At 37.3% G+C, this 18241-nt stretch overlaps 1 protein-coding gene across 8 annotated transcripts in view; it reads left to right on the top strand.

Moving 5' to 3' along the window:
- Window positions 1–18241, top strand: part of CEP112 (centrosomal protein 112) — a 292963-nt gene that overhangs the window by 186984 nt on the left and 87738 nt on the right. For all 8 annotated transcript variants that reach the window (XR_009153592.1, XM_058170477.1, XM_058170478.1 and 5 more), the window contains one exon: window positions 15530–15592. Coding sequence is in view for 7 of the 8 variants with exons in the window: in XM_058170477.1 (XP_058026460.1) it covers window positions 15530–15592 (63 nt within the window). In the remaining variant the exon portion in view is untranslated. The remainder of the gene's footprint in view (window positions 1–15529; window positions 15593–18241) is intronic.

Here is an 18241-nt window from a genome sequence, read left to right as displayed (position 1 = left end):
AATTGTTATTTTGAAATTTGCATTCCTGGCAGTGGTCATGAGCTTTAGTCTTTTTGATGTTCAGGAAGAAACCCAATTTCTCTCTCTCTTCTCTAATCCTTTTGATCTGATGTTTCAGACCTTCTTTGGTTTCTGAGAGGAAAGTTTTGTCGTCAGTTTATTGAAGATTGTGGCTGTCTCTTTCTTCAATCTTCACTCTGATTTTTTGAGTCTTCAAGTTCCGCTTCTGCATGATCATCTCAACATGCAGTTGAATAAGAAATGTGAAAGAACTCACCTGAGAGCTAGTTGCACTTTTTCTCTGGGGTTTTTGTATGGTATGTGTTCAACTGCTGTTTCAATGATGGTCAATTAAATTTCCTGCCACAGTTCTTTGGCCATCTTTTCAGAAGTGTCCAGCAGTTTAAATCTATTTTTCACCTCCCTTGCATGCATGGCAGAAATTTGGGCAATGCCAAACTTGTTTGGTGACGTTTTCTTTTTGATATTGTGGAATTTGACTATGATCTTAGCCACCAACAATTCATGATCTAAATTGCAATTGGCACCTGAATATATCTTGACAGCGCGGATTGGACCATCAATGGTTGCATAAGACATAGTGGATCTAATTGTGGAGCAATTGATTTGGTGAGGTCGAAATGTACAGTATAAGCGACACCTGTGCTATTTGAATCAGATATTCATGATTCAAAGTTGAAGGCTGCCAATTTTTGCACTGAAATCATCCACTATGCAGACTGGATTTTTTCGGTACACTTGCTTCAAAGTTCTTCAATGCTGGGATTGAAACTTTATTTCAGGCTCCATTGCATCAGTTGTAGGGATATGATTCTGAGGTCCTTTGCACGGATTCGGATGGTAATAATGCAATCAATTGTTGAATAGCTTTCAACTGCTTGAGCAAGTTTCTTGCTTGTGATAAATGCCACACCATTTGTTTTCCTGGCATCATGTCCTGAGAAACAGTGAATTTCTCAAACTGGAAATAGCCATTATGTGTCCAGTGTAGTTTACTGGGAGGTGTCATGGCTTCTGTTAAAAAAAAAAAAACAGCAGCTAGAGGTAATGGCAAGGGGTACCTAAGTCGGTCGTGGCTTTTCTTAGAGCAGGAAACCTTAGCAATAGCCAAACAAACAAACAATAAAATAAAATAGCCTTTATTTCTTTAAATCAGGATTATTGCAATTTGAGGCTGTCATTGAAAACTACTTGAAAATTTAAACCGATACAAAATACAGTGGCCCATATGTTGGCAGTTGAGAACTAATTCAGACGTTTCTCACCTATACCACAGGCATGCCTTGGTTACCAGGTTTATTCCAGATACAAATTAAAGATGGTGGTCTTTACCAATAAAACCTACATGGTTTACATTTTTTGGGACTTGTCTCCTCCAGAACGCATTTACCCACACTGTTGGAGCAATACATGGACAGATACTTTGGGTCCCTCCCTCCCTTAACAGATCAAGGGTAAATGGACTCAGAAAGGCTTCTTTAATAATTGCCATGTGCTTGAGGAACATGTTGTTCTCTGAAATCTGTATAGCCTCCACATACCTATCGTTCCAGAGAATAAGATCTCTTTAAGAGAACATTGAAGATTGGCTCTAACATTATATTCCTTTCTGTTCTCTTATGTCCCTTTTATATTTTAATGGTGGTAATGTTAATCATGATGAGTCAGCTGGAGTTGGGTAGGTTCCTATATCAAATTAATTCAATTCAGTTAAAATGTTGATGGTAATATGAATTTTAGTTGGACATTAGCCAATTCAAGTTTGTGGAGATTGCCAGGCTATAAAAGTTAAATAAATAAATTTAATTTTCTCCCAAAATTTGTGTTCCTCTCTTAAAGCAAACAAGCAAGCAAAAGAAAGAAAGAAAGAAAGAAAGAATGATATAATCTTTATTTTCCATTGCTCCCAAATTTAGAAAAACATTAATTTGTGTTGTTGAATTTTCCAGCGTTTAATAAACGCATGAGCTCAACTTCTAATATTGTAATATTGGCGGTTGGGTGCATGTGTGTGTTTGCTTTTGAAATGGAAAAAAAAAGTCTAGTAAAACCCAATGGGATAAAATTAGCAGTCATTATGCTGCCCTTTGTACCACTGTATATATGAGTCACACTGAAATCTTTGTGATACTTACAGTTTGATGTTGATAAATGAAGACAGGTTGAAATTTGCACTTGTTACAAAAATCATTGCCATTGATTTGCTCTCTGAAGCTTAGGGAGGTAGTTCTTTTTAAACTTCCTGGAGCATTTGCAAAAAGTGCATGAGTAGCTTGCATGCCGTGCATTCTACAATAGCTGCCAATGTAGGGTGAACTAAGGACAGAATCATAAAGACCAAGATTTTTATGCCTATGGAGACTTCAGATCTATATTTTAGAAACAGCTGCTCTCGCGAACTATGAACCATTATGTTTTTGCCAAAACCAAACCCATTTGTCATTTCCGTTCTCCTCGTGGCTACTCATCAAGGTATTTAGGAATGAAAACTTTCTCTTAAATAGCAGCCAGCTGCAGAGCTCATTCACTCAGGGAAACCACAACTCAGTGTTTATGGTGTCAGAACTGATCACTGTACAAGTGTTTGTAGTGTCACAAGCATGGCCCACAGCTCAGCTGAGTGAGTCAGACAAGAGGAAAGGAATGCTTCAAAAGTTCCTTTTACAAGACAACAAGTATCTTGTTAATCATCACTTCTGATCTGACTGGATCATTTTAAGGAAGTATAACAAGCTTTTACCAGCAATAGTATGTAGGTTTTTTTTAAATGAACAAATACCATAGAACTGGAAATGAATTGCATCTGTTGTATTATTTGGGGGGAGAGATAATTAGTACAATTTTGAGACTTTATCTATTTTTAGCCTTTTATCTATTCCACTAAACTATTATCACCAAAGTTTTGGCTGAATATGATCATGGATATAATCCTTGTAGAAGGTCGGCATATAATCCTGCTATATACCTGTTGCAGCTTTTCATCTAATAGAGTACAAATGGAGAAATCTCACCACAACTTTTAACAGCCTCAAAAGTCTTGTTTATTAGCCTGGTTTGAAATTAGCTACATTTTTAGCAAGCACATAGTGCCTGAATCATACTTTTACTGAATAAGTAGAAAATTTTTAAAATTCAAGTTTTAATAAAATGAATTATTTAAAAACAAAAATGCAAGTGCTTCCCTTGCCCCTCAAAATGTAAAATAATAATTTTATAATAATAGTAGTGTTGCCATATTGTTTTAATTTTGTTGTAGGTGCGGAGGTTATATAGGATACATTTTATAGCTAATCCTTATTTCCTTTTAAAATAAATATTCTTATTTTTATCTTTTTATTCAAGGAAATATATAGATTCTAATTTCCAGGCAGGAGCATCCCTCTTATTTTTCAATCTGTAAAGTACATTTACCTGTTGGAGAAAAGATGGATTTAAATGTCTACACTTTCAGATTTTTCACTATTTATTTTACATTTGGTTATTGATTGGATGAAGGAAGTTCAGAATTCAGTTAGTTAGTTTCAACTTGAAAATTATTATCTGACCCCACCGAAATCCTGACAAGTGTTAAATTGCTTGTTTATCTGTGGATTACTTGCAGTTGGTTCAAATTATTGGTTCTTTAAAAAAAACATTGTAAGACAATTCCAATTTAAAAATAGCTCATAACCTCATGTTTATAAACTTTACAAAGATAAAGTGTCTTTTGCAACACAATCACTTTAAATAAAATTACTTCTGATGTAATTGTTCTAAAATTTTTGGTAGAACCTAAACAGGTCTACTTTGCCTTTAGTGGTTCTTGACAATTTATTCAACTTGAACATATATTTTTTTCTGTTGAAAACTGATGCTATTGTGACCTTTCACAGTTATTAGAAACTTTGAATGAGATAATTGAGATGTCTAAGCTTAGAAGGAAGATTTAGAAATGAACATTAATAATTGATGCAAACTTTGGAATAATGAACTTGAATGTTGTATTTTGTGAAACACAGGAGGATCGCCTTAAAGAATTTAAGATGGAAGTCTTTGTATTTTAAAATCTGAAATAAATAAATACATAAAATGAGATTAATACAACTCAAAGCTCAATTCCATATGTGTTAATTCCAAGAGAATGTTTATTAAGGGGATCATACAATTGTTTTGTTGGTGGATATGAGTTTGGAAGTTGAAATATAAACTCACATGGTCTGGATCAGTGGTGGGTTTCAAATTTTTTTACTACTGGTTCTGTGGGCGAGGCTTGGTGGGCGTGGCATGGCTTGGTGGGCGTGGCAAGGGAAGGATACTGTAAAATCTCCATTCCCATCCCAATCCAGGGGAAGGATACTGCAAAATCCCCATTTCCTCCCAATCAGCTGAGACTTGGGAGACAGAGAATAGATGGGGGCGGGGCCAGTCAGAATTTTTACTACCAGTTCTCCGAACTACTCAAAAATTCCACTACCAGTTCTCCAGAACTGGTTAGAACCTGCTGAAACCCACCTCTGGTCTGGATATGTACCACTATTTCCACACGTGGGGCTAAATTCCAGTGGGTTATTAATATGTCTTTGGATCAATCTTGTTGATTGAGGATGTTCTGTTGGCTACTTTCCCAACATTTGGAATTTATCTAGGCATCAAGAACTGTAGATTTTATATGTACCAGGGCTAGCCAAAAGAATTAATCTTAAAAGGACAGGCTTTACTGACGTGCAGCAATGAATTTCTGATTTATGGCTTGTTTGCATTCCAGTTGATTAGTTTTTGTTAAAGAGGGAAGAGGACATTTGAGCAATCCAAACTGATACCCAGGGGAAATTTTACGTTTTTTTTAATGTTACTTTACAATGTTTTAATTTTAAGGAGGTAGAGTAATTAGTTCTCTTATTTAAAATATTTTTAAGAAAAAATAATATTCATCTCATACTATGCAGTTCATTATTTACAGTTGAGTTAATTTACTTACTTTTAAAAGAGAAAAAAGACATGAATCACAGAGCCTAATGCAAAGAAATTGAATGTTAAAATAGTCCTCCTTTCAGATTTCACAATTAAACAATTAAATATTTCTGCAAATAAGATAAAGTTCAAAGCACTGCATAATTGACAAAAATTCATATATATTTCCATCCTTACAATGTTAATTATGACTTCTTCCAGGCATAAGTGTAAACAATATTCATTTCTTTTGTCCTTTTGTTAGATCTTTTGAAACAAATATATTCATGAGGCAATTCCTGGTGAAGTCTTGCCTGATAACCTGGCTCCACCAGCGTAAGGCAAGGCAATCCAGGTCATACTCAGCAGTCATATAATGCAAACCTCAAAGTCAAAAGTTATTGAATTCAAAATATGCTTTACATAATAATAGCCAGACTAACGCTGTTTTCAGCTGCTAATTAAAAATGTGCAACCCTGGGAGCTAATGAAAGAGGACAAGGAACCAGAGCTTTATCAGTATGATGATCCCATAGATCAAATCTCTAGACACCAATCTCCATAGAAAATAAGATACAAACTGTATGGACTAAAAGTGGAGGGCTCTAAAAGGAGCTAAAGCCACTCTGTTGAGATGATGAAGAAAAGAGGGGTGCCCTGTAGGTCACAGAGAGCCACAACTCTTTTGCTCGACTCAGGGCTTTTTCTCTTTTATCCACGATGAGGAGAAAATACAGCCATCATGACTGCCGTGAAGCTGGGACAGGCGAGGCAACAAAGAAAGTGCAGGACTGGTGTAGATGGCCAGTGACTGGAGCTGGGTGAGAAAATTCCTTTTTTATTTAGACCCTAACTTTAAAAAGAAAAAAAGAAAAAGAAAATCCAGGAAAAGAGACTCTGAACTGTTTGTTAAAGTGGCGAACAATTATACAGAAAAAAAACTCTAGACCCAAAAGAAAGGAACTAAGGGGAGAAAAACTAAAGTCTTTTTAAAACATAGAAAATTGGACTTTAAAACTGGGTAGGTGTTGTTTTGGAGAGGCATTTTAAAATGCTGGAACTATCTACTTGAATAACTGACTTTGCTTCTATAAATTGAATTAAAATTGGATTAAATAACTTATTACATTTGAAACAATGCTGAAACCTAAGCTGAAGATGCCACCTACTGATGAATGGAAAATATGTGATAAGAGAAATAAACAAGATCCATTGAAGGACTGTGGTGATATTTACTGTTCTATAATTATTTACTTTATGATTACTGGAAACTCAACTGTGGGAATAAGGAAGACTCTTAAGTAAAGTGACTTTTGATGTTTGGAAAGTTTCCTGGACTATTTAAATGGAACTGATTGAATAAGCTTGGAATATAAAGAATTATGAGTATTGTACTTCCTGAGGAGCAACATTAGGCTTGAATATATTGTATTTGGACTATTGAGTAAAAGCGGGACTTACTAAAATAAGACAAGATTCTCCATCAGGAGGAAATAAGTGAAATCTCAAAAGAAATGGGGTTGATGTTCCAAAGCATTAAGGACACTATGACAAAGAATTACAGGGAGATAAAGAACCTGTTGCATGGCATAAATGGGAAAATAGAAAATACCCTGCAACTAATAATGAATGAAGACCAAAAATTCCATGAAAGAGAGGAGTCAACAGAAAAAATGGAGGAAAAGACAGAACAGAAAAACCAGCAAATAAAGCAAGAAGATGAGAAGGGGAAGATAATAAAGATAATGACTGATGAAATAAACCAAGGGGAAAATACTTTGAGAGATTTAAAAATAAAATTGGATAAGCAGGAAGATATTTTTGAAAGGGAGATAGAGGCCTGGGGTGGATACTCTGGAGGCCAGGCATCATAGGAGGATAGAGATGAGAGAAATGTTTAGACTGAATAGTGAAGACACAGATGTAGATAGAGATAAGGGTCCAAGAGAGGAGTTTGGAAGGCAAGTCAAAAAGTGAAGAAGAATGGAAGTATTTTCTGTGTAATTTTGCATCTGTTCTTAATCTCTTCTGCCTCTGTTAGGTCCCTGCCATTTTGGTCCTTTATCATGCCCATCTTTGCATGAATGTTCCCTTTATATCTCCAATTTTCTTGAAGAGATCTCTGGTCCTCCCTATTCTATTGTTTTCTTCTATTTCTTTGCACTGTTCATTTAAGAATGCATTCTTATCTCTTCTAGCTATTCTCTGGAATTCTGCATTCAACTGGGTGTATCTTTCTCTCTCTCCCTTGCCTTTTGCTTCCCTTCTTTCCTCAGCTATTTGCAAAGCTTCCTCAGACAACCATTTTGCTTTCTTGCCTTTCTTTTTCTTTGGTATGGTTTTAGTTGCTACCTCTTGAACAATGTTGTGAACCTCCATCCATAGTTCCTTAAATCTATTTGTCACCTCTACTGTATATTCATCAGGGATATCTGTTGCTTCTTGATCTGCATATAGTTTTCTCAAGAGACAAATAACATGGTCTGGTACTCCCACCTCTTTTAGAACTTGCCACAATTTGTTGTAATCCACACAAAGGGTTTAGCATAGTCAATGAAGCAGAAGTAGATGTTTTTTCCTGGAACTCCCTAGCTTTCTCCATGATCCAATGCATGTTGGCAATTTGATCTCTAGTTCCTCTGCCTCTTTAAAATCCTGCCTTTACTTCTGGTAGTTCTCGATCCAAATACTGCTGGAGCCTAGCTTATAGGATTTTAAGCATAACCTTACTAGCATGTGAAATGAGTGCAATGGTGCGATAGTTTGAACATTCTTTGGCCTTGCCTTTCTTTGGAATTGGAATGTAAACTGACTTTTGCCAATCCTGTGGCCACTGTTGAATTTTCCAAATTTGTTGGCAAATTGAATGTAGCACTTTTACTGCATCATCTTTTAAGATTTTGAATAGTTCAGCTGGATTACTGTCTCCTCCACTAGCTTTGTTGTTGTTCATATTTCCTAAGGCCCATTTGACTTTACATTCTAGGGTGTCTGACTTGAGCTTATTTAACTTATATGCGGAGCACATCATGAGAAAGATGGGACTAGATGAATCAAAAATTGGAATTAAGATTGTCGGGAGAAATATCAACAACCTCAGATATGCAGATGATATCACTCTAATGGCAGAAAGTGAAGAGAAACTAAAGAGCCTCTTGATGTGGGTGAAGAAGAAGAGTACAAAAGTTGGCTTGAAACTCAACATTAAGAAAACTAAGATCATGGCATTTGGCCCTCTCGATTCTTGGCAAATAAATGGGGAAGAAATGGAGGTAGTGACAGATTTTATTTTCCTGGGCTCCAAGATCACCGCAGATGGGGACTGCAGCCAAGAAATTAAAAGACGCTTGCTCCTGGGGAGGAAAGCTATGGCAAAACTAGACAGCGTACTAAAAAGCACAGACATCACCCTGCCAACAAAAGTGCGTAGAGTCAAAGGTATGGTTTTCCCAGTTGCAATATATGGCTGTGAAAGTTGGACCACAAGAAAGGCTGAGCGCCAAAGAATTGAGGCCTTTGAACTATGGTGCTGGAGAAGACTCCTGTGAGTCATTTGATAAAGTAGACCATAACCTACTACTAGATAAAGTAGAAAAATGTGGGTTAGACAGCACCACCACCAGATGGATTCGTAACTGGCTGACCAACCGCACTCAACGTGTAGTCCTCAACGGAACTACATCCACATGGAGGGAAGTATGCAGTGGAGTACCCCAAGGCTCTGTTTTAGGCCCAGTACTCTTCAACATCTTCATCAATGACTTGGACGAGGGGATAGATGGGGAACTCATCAAATTTGCAGATGACACCAAGCTGGCAGGAATAGCCAACACTCCAGAAGATAGGCTCAAGTTACAGAAAGATCTTGACAGACTTGAACATTGGGCGCTATCTAACAAAATGAAATTCAACAGTGAAAAAAGTAAGGTTCTACATTTAGGCCAAAAAAACAAAATGCACCAGTACCGTATATGTGGTACCTTGCTCAATAGTAGTACCTGTGAGAGGGATCTTGGAGTCCTAGTGGATAACCATTTAGATATGAGCCAGCAGTGTGCAGCAGCTGTTAAAAAGGCCAACACAGTTCTGGGCTGCATAAACAGAGGATAGAATCAAGATCACGTGAAGTGTTAGTACCACTTTATAATGCCTTGGTAAGGCCCCACTGGGAATATTGCATCCAGTTTTGGTCGCCACGATGTAAAAAGATGTTGAGACTCTAGAAAGAGTGCAGAGAAGAGCAACAAAGATGATTAGGGGACTGGAGGATAAAACATATGAAGAACGGTTGCAGGAACTGGGTATGTCTAGTTTAACAAAAAGAAGGACTAGGGGAGACATGATAGCTGTGTTCCAATATCTTAGGGGCTGCCACAAAGAAGAGGGAGTCAGGCTGTTCACCAAAGCACCTGAGGGTAGAACAAGAAGCAATGGGTGGAAACTGGTCAAAGAAAGAAGCAACTTAGAACTAAGGAGAAATTTCCTGACAGTTAGAACAATTAATAAGTGGAACGACTTGCCTTCAGAAGTTGTGAATGCTCCAACACTGGAAATTTTTAAGAAAATGTTGGATAACCATCTGACTGAGATGGTGTAGGGTTTCCTGCCTGGGCAGGGGGTTGGACTAGAAGGCCTCCAAGGTCCCTTCCAACTCTGATGTTATGTTATATGTTATGAGTCCCTTGGACTGCAAAGTGATCAAACTGGTCAGTCCTAGAGGAGATCAACCCTGACTGCTCTTTAGAAGGGCAGATCTTGAAGATGAAACTCAAATATTTTGGCCACCTAATGAGAAGGAAGGACACACTGGAGAAGAGCCTAATGCTGAGAATTATTGAGGGCAAAAGAAGAAGGGGACGGCAGAGAATGAGGTGGCTGGATAGAGTCACTGAAGCAGTAGGAGTGAGCTTAAATGGACTCCAAAGGATGGTAGAGGACAGGAAGGCCTGGAGGAATGTGGTCCGTGGGGTCGCGATGGGTCGGACATGACTTTGCAACTAACAACAACAATTAAAATGGGCAAGAGACTATGGATAGAAAGGAAATATCTTTTTCATTCTCTTTTTTTAGTGTAATGATGGCCTGATTAAAAACTAGAATAGAGGTAGAAATAAGAATACACACTCTTATATAAAGTAATGTAATAGCTAGTTGGAAAGATTAGAGATCAAAAGATGATATTATTAAGTATGTTTAAATAATATGGTGATTGGCACTAGAATGGTGCATTGAAACATTGAATAAAGACTAAAAGACTATATCTTAATATAAACATGTGTATCAACATTAGGATCAGCAATGATGGCCTGAATAGAAGCCAGAATAGATAGAAATAGGGGGACTATTAGCACACATATTTTTATACAATAGAATAAAAGCAATAAATAGAGGGAAAGATTAGAGGTTGTAAGATGGCATTACTATGTAAGCTGAAATAATATTGTGATTGGCATTAAAATGGAAGATTGAAATATTGAATAACTTCTTTAAAACCAATGTATATTAATACTAGGATTTCATAAGTTTGATTAATGTAACAAATATTAATATCATTATTGCCACTTGTCTGAAAATGAATGATACCCAGATGCTGCACTATTCATGTATTGAAGTTGATGTATATTTTTTTTAAAACCCCAAAAACTTTTTTAAAAGAAGAAGAAGAAGAAATTTTAACTGGTAGCATTAAAATCTATGAAGAAATTAACTAGGATGATCTTGTCCAGTGGTTGTCCATCAGAGTGACCAAATCAATTTCTGTTAATAATTTAGATGATAAAATACACTGAAAGGCCAGTAATTCTTCCCTCTCTGCCACAATAATGTTGCTGCATCACTTTGCACACTTCCTACATCCCTAAAAAAATATTTTAAAAATGCTAATCAATCAGAAGAAGTTGCCAATTCAGGAAGCATGCTTAAATAATCTACGCTTTCTTCATGATGAATTTAAATGGTTTTTCTTACACGTGCTAATGTCAGCTGTATGTATCATTGTTAAAGTTTATTCAAAATTAGAAATTATGTGCTATCTTTTTATTTTAATTGATGCCCAAGGAGGACCCAACGGTAATTGAAAGCAAAGATTCACATACTTTTTGCCACCCACAGATTTCTTTATTCCATTTATATGTAGTAGTGAATTTTTCCTCAATAAATCAATTAACAGGTATAATGTTTTTGACTCATTTTTCAATTGGTTTCTCTTTATCTGGTCTCAAGACTTGAATGAAGAACAGATCATGTTTTAGGTCACATTTATGCACAAATGTTGAAAATTCAAAAGGGTTCACAAACTTTGAAGTACTGCTGAGACTTGTGGGGGAGGTATGGCAAACTGAAGGTATCTGCAGGAAAGCAGAGCTGACAATCATTGCAAAGACTAAGGAACTAGTGACCAGACTGTTTCCTTGGAAACTCTCTGGATAAAGAGGATGGAGATTGCCCACAGATGCTCCCGTTGGCTGCCCCCTACAAGGGAATATCAAGACAATGATTTTTGGCAAATTTGAGCTCTTGGAGATGACAAGATTACCCGTCTTGCAGACATGGTGAAGATTTTTAAAGGACACTAAGTTTGCAAGCCTCACTTTGTAATCACGTCTTAAAACCGTTCATTAACTAATAAGTTATCAGAAACCTTCAAAATGACGAATTTGAAAATGCTGGGTGAATCTGCCTTTAATCCTGAATGAAAGAAAACTTTTATTATAAGCTTAAGAACTTTAAAAATCTGAAATAAATAGCAAAAAGCTAAATAAGATTTTGATCTTAGAAAGTGATAAACAAACTAAAAGGCCAAGATAAAATTGGAATATTGAAACTTTTATGATGCATTTTAGGAATAAATTATAAAGTACAAACAGGTTCTCATGGGAAATCGATCCTCTTTTTGGTTTTTATAAAACATAGATAAATAATACAGAGCTAGTTTGATCTAATAGTTAAGGCACTAAGCTAGAAGCCAAGAGATTCTCAATTCTAGGCCCACCTTAGATATGAAAGCTAGCTGAATGACTTTGGACAAGTATCTCTCTCCCTCTCCCTCTCCCTCTCCCTCTCCCTCTCTCTCTCTCTCTCTGCCCGCCTCACTTCACAGGGTTGTTGTTGTAGTGAAAGTAGGAGGAGGAAGGAGTATTGTATGTATCTACCACCTTGATTTACTGATAAAAATAAAGGCAGGAGTTAAATACATTCATTATTTCAAAATGTGGACACTAAAGGGTTATTTTTAGATAGAGGAAATATATACAAGCCTGCAAGATGTCTGGTTATGACAATAAATATTCTGAAGGTGACTTTTGAGAAATGGAATCAGAAAATAGTACTCACAACATCAACAGTATCAGTAATGATGTCTGCTTCTTATGGTAGATAGAAATGTTAAATGTGGAATGAATTTTATCTGACAAGGTAGAAATGGTATTGAAAGTGACAGCCCAAGAAGCTGCAGTGGTCCAGAATGCAGTAGGATACGCAGGTTTTGAGTGCCCCATGGTTCAGTTGAGTTATAGTGTTGCTGTATGTCAGGGGTGTCCAAACTTGGAAACTTTAAGACTTGTGGACTTCAACTTCCACAAGTTTTAAAGTTGCCAAGTTTGGACACCCCTGCTGTATGTGCTACACCAGGGCTGTCAAACTCCCAGTCCCTTGGGCCGGAGGTGTCATGCATCATGCACTGGCCATACCCACACCCCGTTTAGTGAAGGGGAAAAAAAGTCACGATACGTCACATGACGCCGCCGTGATGACATGAGTTTGACACCCCTGTGCCACACTGTCTCCCAGTTACTTTCTGGGTGCAATAATTCGCTTTAATTATTCTATCCTTGTTTTAATTGCCTCCTTTTATTGATACTATAATATTTTTATATGGTTTTTCTGGTTTTCATTCAATACTGCCCAGAATCGCTCAGTGAGATGGGTGGTCTGTAAATTTAATATATTAATCAATTAATTAAATTCATTCATAACCTTGAAAGCTTTACATGGCAGCTGGCCAGGTTGTTTTCAAGACCATGAGAGTATCTGCCTGTCCTATTAGATTAGATAGGATGGGCAAGTTCCAAATCTGCTCCCTTAAATGCCACCTGATGTGCAGGACTTCTCAGTGGCCACCCCAGCCCTTTGAAACAGCTTCCCACCTAAGATCCAATGGATCTATAATATCCTTTAACCCTACAGAAGGCAGTGAAGACCTGGCTCTTTACCCAAACACTGAATTGGGATGGGGGTTGAGCTGAGAAGCTGTTTTTGTTTTATCTTGGTTTTTAGGTCAATTTGCTGTAGTGTTTAAGGCAACTGGTTAGAAATCAGGAGACTGTGAGTTGTAGTCCTGCCTTAGAGTTTTTGTTGTGGGGAAAACAAGAGGAGAAAAGAGTATTAGGTATGTTCACTGCCTTGAGTTATTTACAAAAGTAATAAAGATCGGATATTAAACAAACAAACAAACACGGTGTTATGCTACCTAGAACCATTATGAAATAGGCAGCCATATAATTCTGCAAATAAAATAAAATAGCCTGAATTGAGCTAATCCACATTAACAATGTTAATTAGCTAACATGCCCCAATGTATGTGTTCTTAACTGTGTTTTATGAATGGTCACTATAATTATTTAAATTTTAAATTTTATTACAAGTATTTGCAATACTGGATTTCTTTTCATTCCTTCTGAAGTCATTGTTAATTGTAATCTGTCAACTGAAGCTAAACATTCCATGTATCTGATGAAGTAGTATTTACTCCATAAAAATCGATGCCATAATAAGCATATTGATTTTTATTGCGCCTTAATGCTTCTTGTTATGTTTTGCTGCAACCAGCTGTGGTGGTGACCTCTTCAAGAAATATAGTGTTTAAAATGCTTATGTGGTCATGGAGTATAGGTGACCCATTTATTTTCTTATGTCAAATGTGGAAATGACATTGATACCCTTCTGCAGTCTTTGCTCACTAGCTGATATAGGTAATCCTCAATTTACCACCATTTGTTTAGTGACCGTTTGAAGTTACAACAACACTGAAAAAAGTGATTTATGACCATTTTTCACACTTACAACCATTGCAGCATCCCCATGGTCATGTGAACAAAATTTGGACACTTGGCAACTAGTTCATATTTATGATCATTGCAGTGTCCCGGGATCATGTGATCAACTTTGTGACCTTCTGACAAGAAAAGTTAATAGGGAAGCGCGAGTCACTTAACAACCGTGCTACTAATTTCATAACTGCAGTTATTCACTTAACAACCGTGGCAAGAAAGGTTGTAAAGTGGGCCAACATTCGCGTAACAACTGCCCTGCCTAGCAATGGGAATTTTGGACTCAATTGTGGTCATAAGTCAAGGACTACCTTTAGTCTGCTATACCCACACTTTGACATTTTTATATTGATGTAATTCCCTCTTGATACTTGGTAAATATTTTTGTAGTAAGGCAGAAGACCTAATTCCAATTTATAGCTACAGAATTTAATTTGAAAATAGGACCACTGGTTCAGCTACAAAGTCATTAGCTTGACTGACTAGTTTTGCCTTACACTTTATAAATGGGTGTTGTCCAAAGTTGCTTGTTTCCTCTTACAAAGAAAAATATCGCACAAGAGTACAGTGATTGTCCATGCCTGGGGTGCGACATATTTCCCTGCTCAATAAAAGAACAGGGAAGCACGTTCATCAGTCACATTTCCAATGTGCCAAATTACCTGTATGTATTTTTAGAAAATAGTACTTTGCACCTCCTGTCTAGAAACATGTGAACAGAGCACATTCATTGGTTCATAATTAAGAAGAAGAGTTATCCATTGAAAGGTTAGAACAGATTCTAAATGTTTTAACTCAATAGAGAAATCTAGGTAAATATTTCTTCGGAAGTTTGGGGGGTGGGGTTGAGATAGTTTTAGAAATCCTGCTCTTGGAGCTGCACGTGGTATCAAATCATCAAAGAACCCCTATTTCCACATTGCATTTCTTCTTACTTTGAGGTGCAAAAGGAAAGCTAAAAAGGGAGAGGAAGAGGTCAAAATAAGCTCAAATGATTCCATAGTATAGTGGAATTTGAGTTAATGGAAGCCAATTTTTAGTCGAGAAGGTATGTGGGAATATTTAAAAGGAACTAGCAGGCATCAGCTGGCACACAATATCATAGAGTATCTGTCACATTATATCCTCCCAGCCCCAGTGGAGCTGGTGACTTTTTTTCCCTTCCCTTCCCTTTTTTCTTCTTACTGAGATGAGGTCATTCAGATAAACTCCCTCTCCCTTTCCCCCCCCCCAACTTAAAAAAAAAAATCCACAGAGGCCTTTATGTTTTTCTAATAATTGGCAGCAGCAGTACTATTCTCCTCCCTTTCCCCCCTCCCTCTCTTTCAAGTGATGAATAGCTGGCCCTAGATCAAAGGCAAGCCCTAGGGTTTTTTGGCTGCCACAAAAGGGCGTTGGAATTGGCAAAGCTCCCAGCTGCTTAGTGATAGGCATGCAGACGAAGTGCCAGGCAACAGAGGTCAGTGGCAAAATGTCTGTACACGTTCTTCATCTGAGATAATCTGGTTTCCCTTTTTGTTTGTGTCTTTCAGGCCAACGGCAAGTTGAAGCAGATTGAAAAGGAATACAATCAGAAGCTCGCCAAATCTTCACAGGTAGGAAACAAAAATGAAGCATAAGGAGGATACTTCTTTAGGAAGGTTTTTTTTTGTCTTTTCAGTTAAAGATGAAAACAGAAATAAGCCACATTGGTATCTACACTTATAATACCAGGATTTATTCTAACACCCATTTCCTTTTCATATAGTTAAATTCTGCTGTTGGCAGATGTTACTTTGCTTTTTACAGTTTATTCTCACATGTTATTACCCACCCACCCCAATATTGATCTAAATAATGAATTTGCCAACCTGTGGGATTAAAATGAAATTCTCCAAATATGCAACATCTGATTCTCACAATAGTGTTAATTTAGTTACAAGGAGAAGATAACATCTCACACAAACTCCAAAATTGGGTCATTGGATCCAGCCAGCTAATCATAAGAGGTTATTTCTGTGCACAAAATCTGTAGGTGTTTTAGTTTTTATCTTCACTCTAGAAAAAAAGAAAATAAAAGAAATTGGCAGATTGCACACAATTTCCTGACTTTGCAGTACTGCCAACCCAATCATGCCATTGTAGATGGAAATGGAAAGAGAAATGTCCTCTATCATGCCTGGGACTGAGGCCTAAAAAAGATGGGCAGTTCATACATGCTCAGGACATCCTGCATTGTATGCTACTTGAACAGGGAGATATTTGACATATTTGGGTGGGGCGAACAATTATTACAACTTATTGTGAGTATATTACCCCATAAGGCACTGGTATTTGAGGATTATATTTCCTTTTAATTTTTTCTCCCTGTGCAGATATAGTCTTTATGATAACATCATCTTTGAATGTAGAAGCACTGATAACATTCAGGGGATAATTTTAAATAGATTGCTCCTATCTAGCACTACCTTTTTGGATACAGTTTTTTCAAGAAGAGCAGTTGTCCTGTTAATCAGTCCACCAGTAAAAACAACTCTGTTGGTCTGTCCAGAGGTCCCCCAATTGTCAACATATTCCTTCTCTTGCTTACTTTGGTAAATCTATAAATTTGAGTTACTGGCTTCTATCAAAATTGGAAATGGCATTTGCTGTATTTTTTTCCCCTTCTCATTTGGAAAGGAAGAGTCAGATTTCTACAATACTGTTCAATGGATGATTGTGCTGTTATTAGTGTAAGTTAAAAGGCAAGCCCGACCAAATTACATTTACTCAATACTTATCTCCACTGTCTTAATTATGAACAAGAATACTGACTGATGTGTTACATTAGTACAGCCTGGTGGAACCCCATTTTGCATCATTAGAAAAGTAGTAGGAAGCCATAAATGTGGTATCAGTGGAGAGATAACATGGAAAGGAAAGGAAGACTAAATAATTATTTTAAGGCTTGCACCGACTCCTCCCTGAGCATTAGATCTGCTGGGATTTGATTACTTTATTGCACAAGCAGAATGAAAATAGTTGTTTGAAATCTATCTTCTGAACATTATGCAGTCTGGCCTAGATATTATTGTACCATAATCAAACTCGGAAAAGCTAAACAGAGTCAATTTTGGTTAGAAGGTGGATGTCAGGCTTCCAGGAAATTGCAGTGTGTTGGCTAGACTGGGAAAGAATGTAAGCCGTGGCAACCAGTTCCATATAGTTGCCAAGAAATCTATTTGGACATGTCCATGAAATCCTCATGGTAAAGTTCAGCTACCAGTAGACGTAGCATTTATATAGACAGCTGTGGAAGTTATTCTTCCCAATTAAAATATAAAAACTTGAAATGCTGATTCCATTGAGGGTGTGAATATATTCCGGGAAACAAATGAACACACTTCTAATCAGTGGCTAATAGGATGGTGGTGTATAAAATGTGTTTTCAATGGCCGGGCTATCATTTAAACACAGTTTTGTAATGTTAACAATAGGTCATTTGTAAATTTTGTATAGTCTCTAACTTTCTCTGGTCTCCTGGACCATTTTCAAAAGAAAGTGTACCTCAAGAACTTGTTTCTAAATGTGGTCAAAATAAATATTTCTTTCCCCCTCTTCCTAAATTTAAGTGCGTAACCATTGGTTTACTTACTGCTTTTAGAAGTTATGTGAGCATCGTTTGATGTGAATTGATGCATAAAACTGGATTGTTTTAACAGGAATGGATTCAGTCAAGGGATGGGCAAAATGTTTCATACAGTTACTCTAACCTGCATGGAACAGCTGATTTTGTAGGTCCCTGTTCAAAACAAAGCTTGCTTTGTTTTGGAGTTTGTAGCAATTTGTAGACCAAAATGTTCCAGACTGAAGTGGGGTGTTTGTGAAGGTAAGAGTAGGAGAAGCTAAGACTGACAACTATCCGTAATCAGAGGTGGAATTCAGCCGGTTCAGACCGGTTTGGACGAACTGGTAGTGCCAACGATCAGTTGGCCCTGCCCACCAGGCTCTGCCCTATTCTGTCCTTTATTTCCTGCTTTGTAGCTCATCTCAATCGTGTGGCACAGCTGATACTACCCCTCCTTTGCTGTTCTACTTACCGTTGCTAACTTGGAAGGTAAGCAGCTGAGCTTCCAAATGCTCCATTTTCAGCGCTATGCATAAGCACCTAGGGCGCGCTCACTGAACCAGTTGTTAAACCAGCAGCATACCACTTTCCATAGTGATGGTACACTATGAACCATCTGCAGCAGTTGCTGTTGAGAGAAGACAGAGTAAAGACCCTG

Source organism: Ahaetulla prasina, chromosome 2 (assembly GCF_028640845.1).
Source record: "Ahaetulla prasina isolate Xishuangbanna chromosome 2, ASM2864084v1, whole genome shotgun sequence".
Classification (NCBI taxonomy): Eukaryota; Metazoa; Chordata; class Lepidosauria; order Squamata; family Colubridae; genus Ahaetulla; species Ahaetulla prasina.
This window is presented reverse-complemented; position numbering and strand designations above follow the sequence as displayed.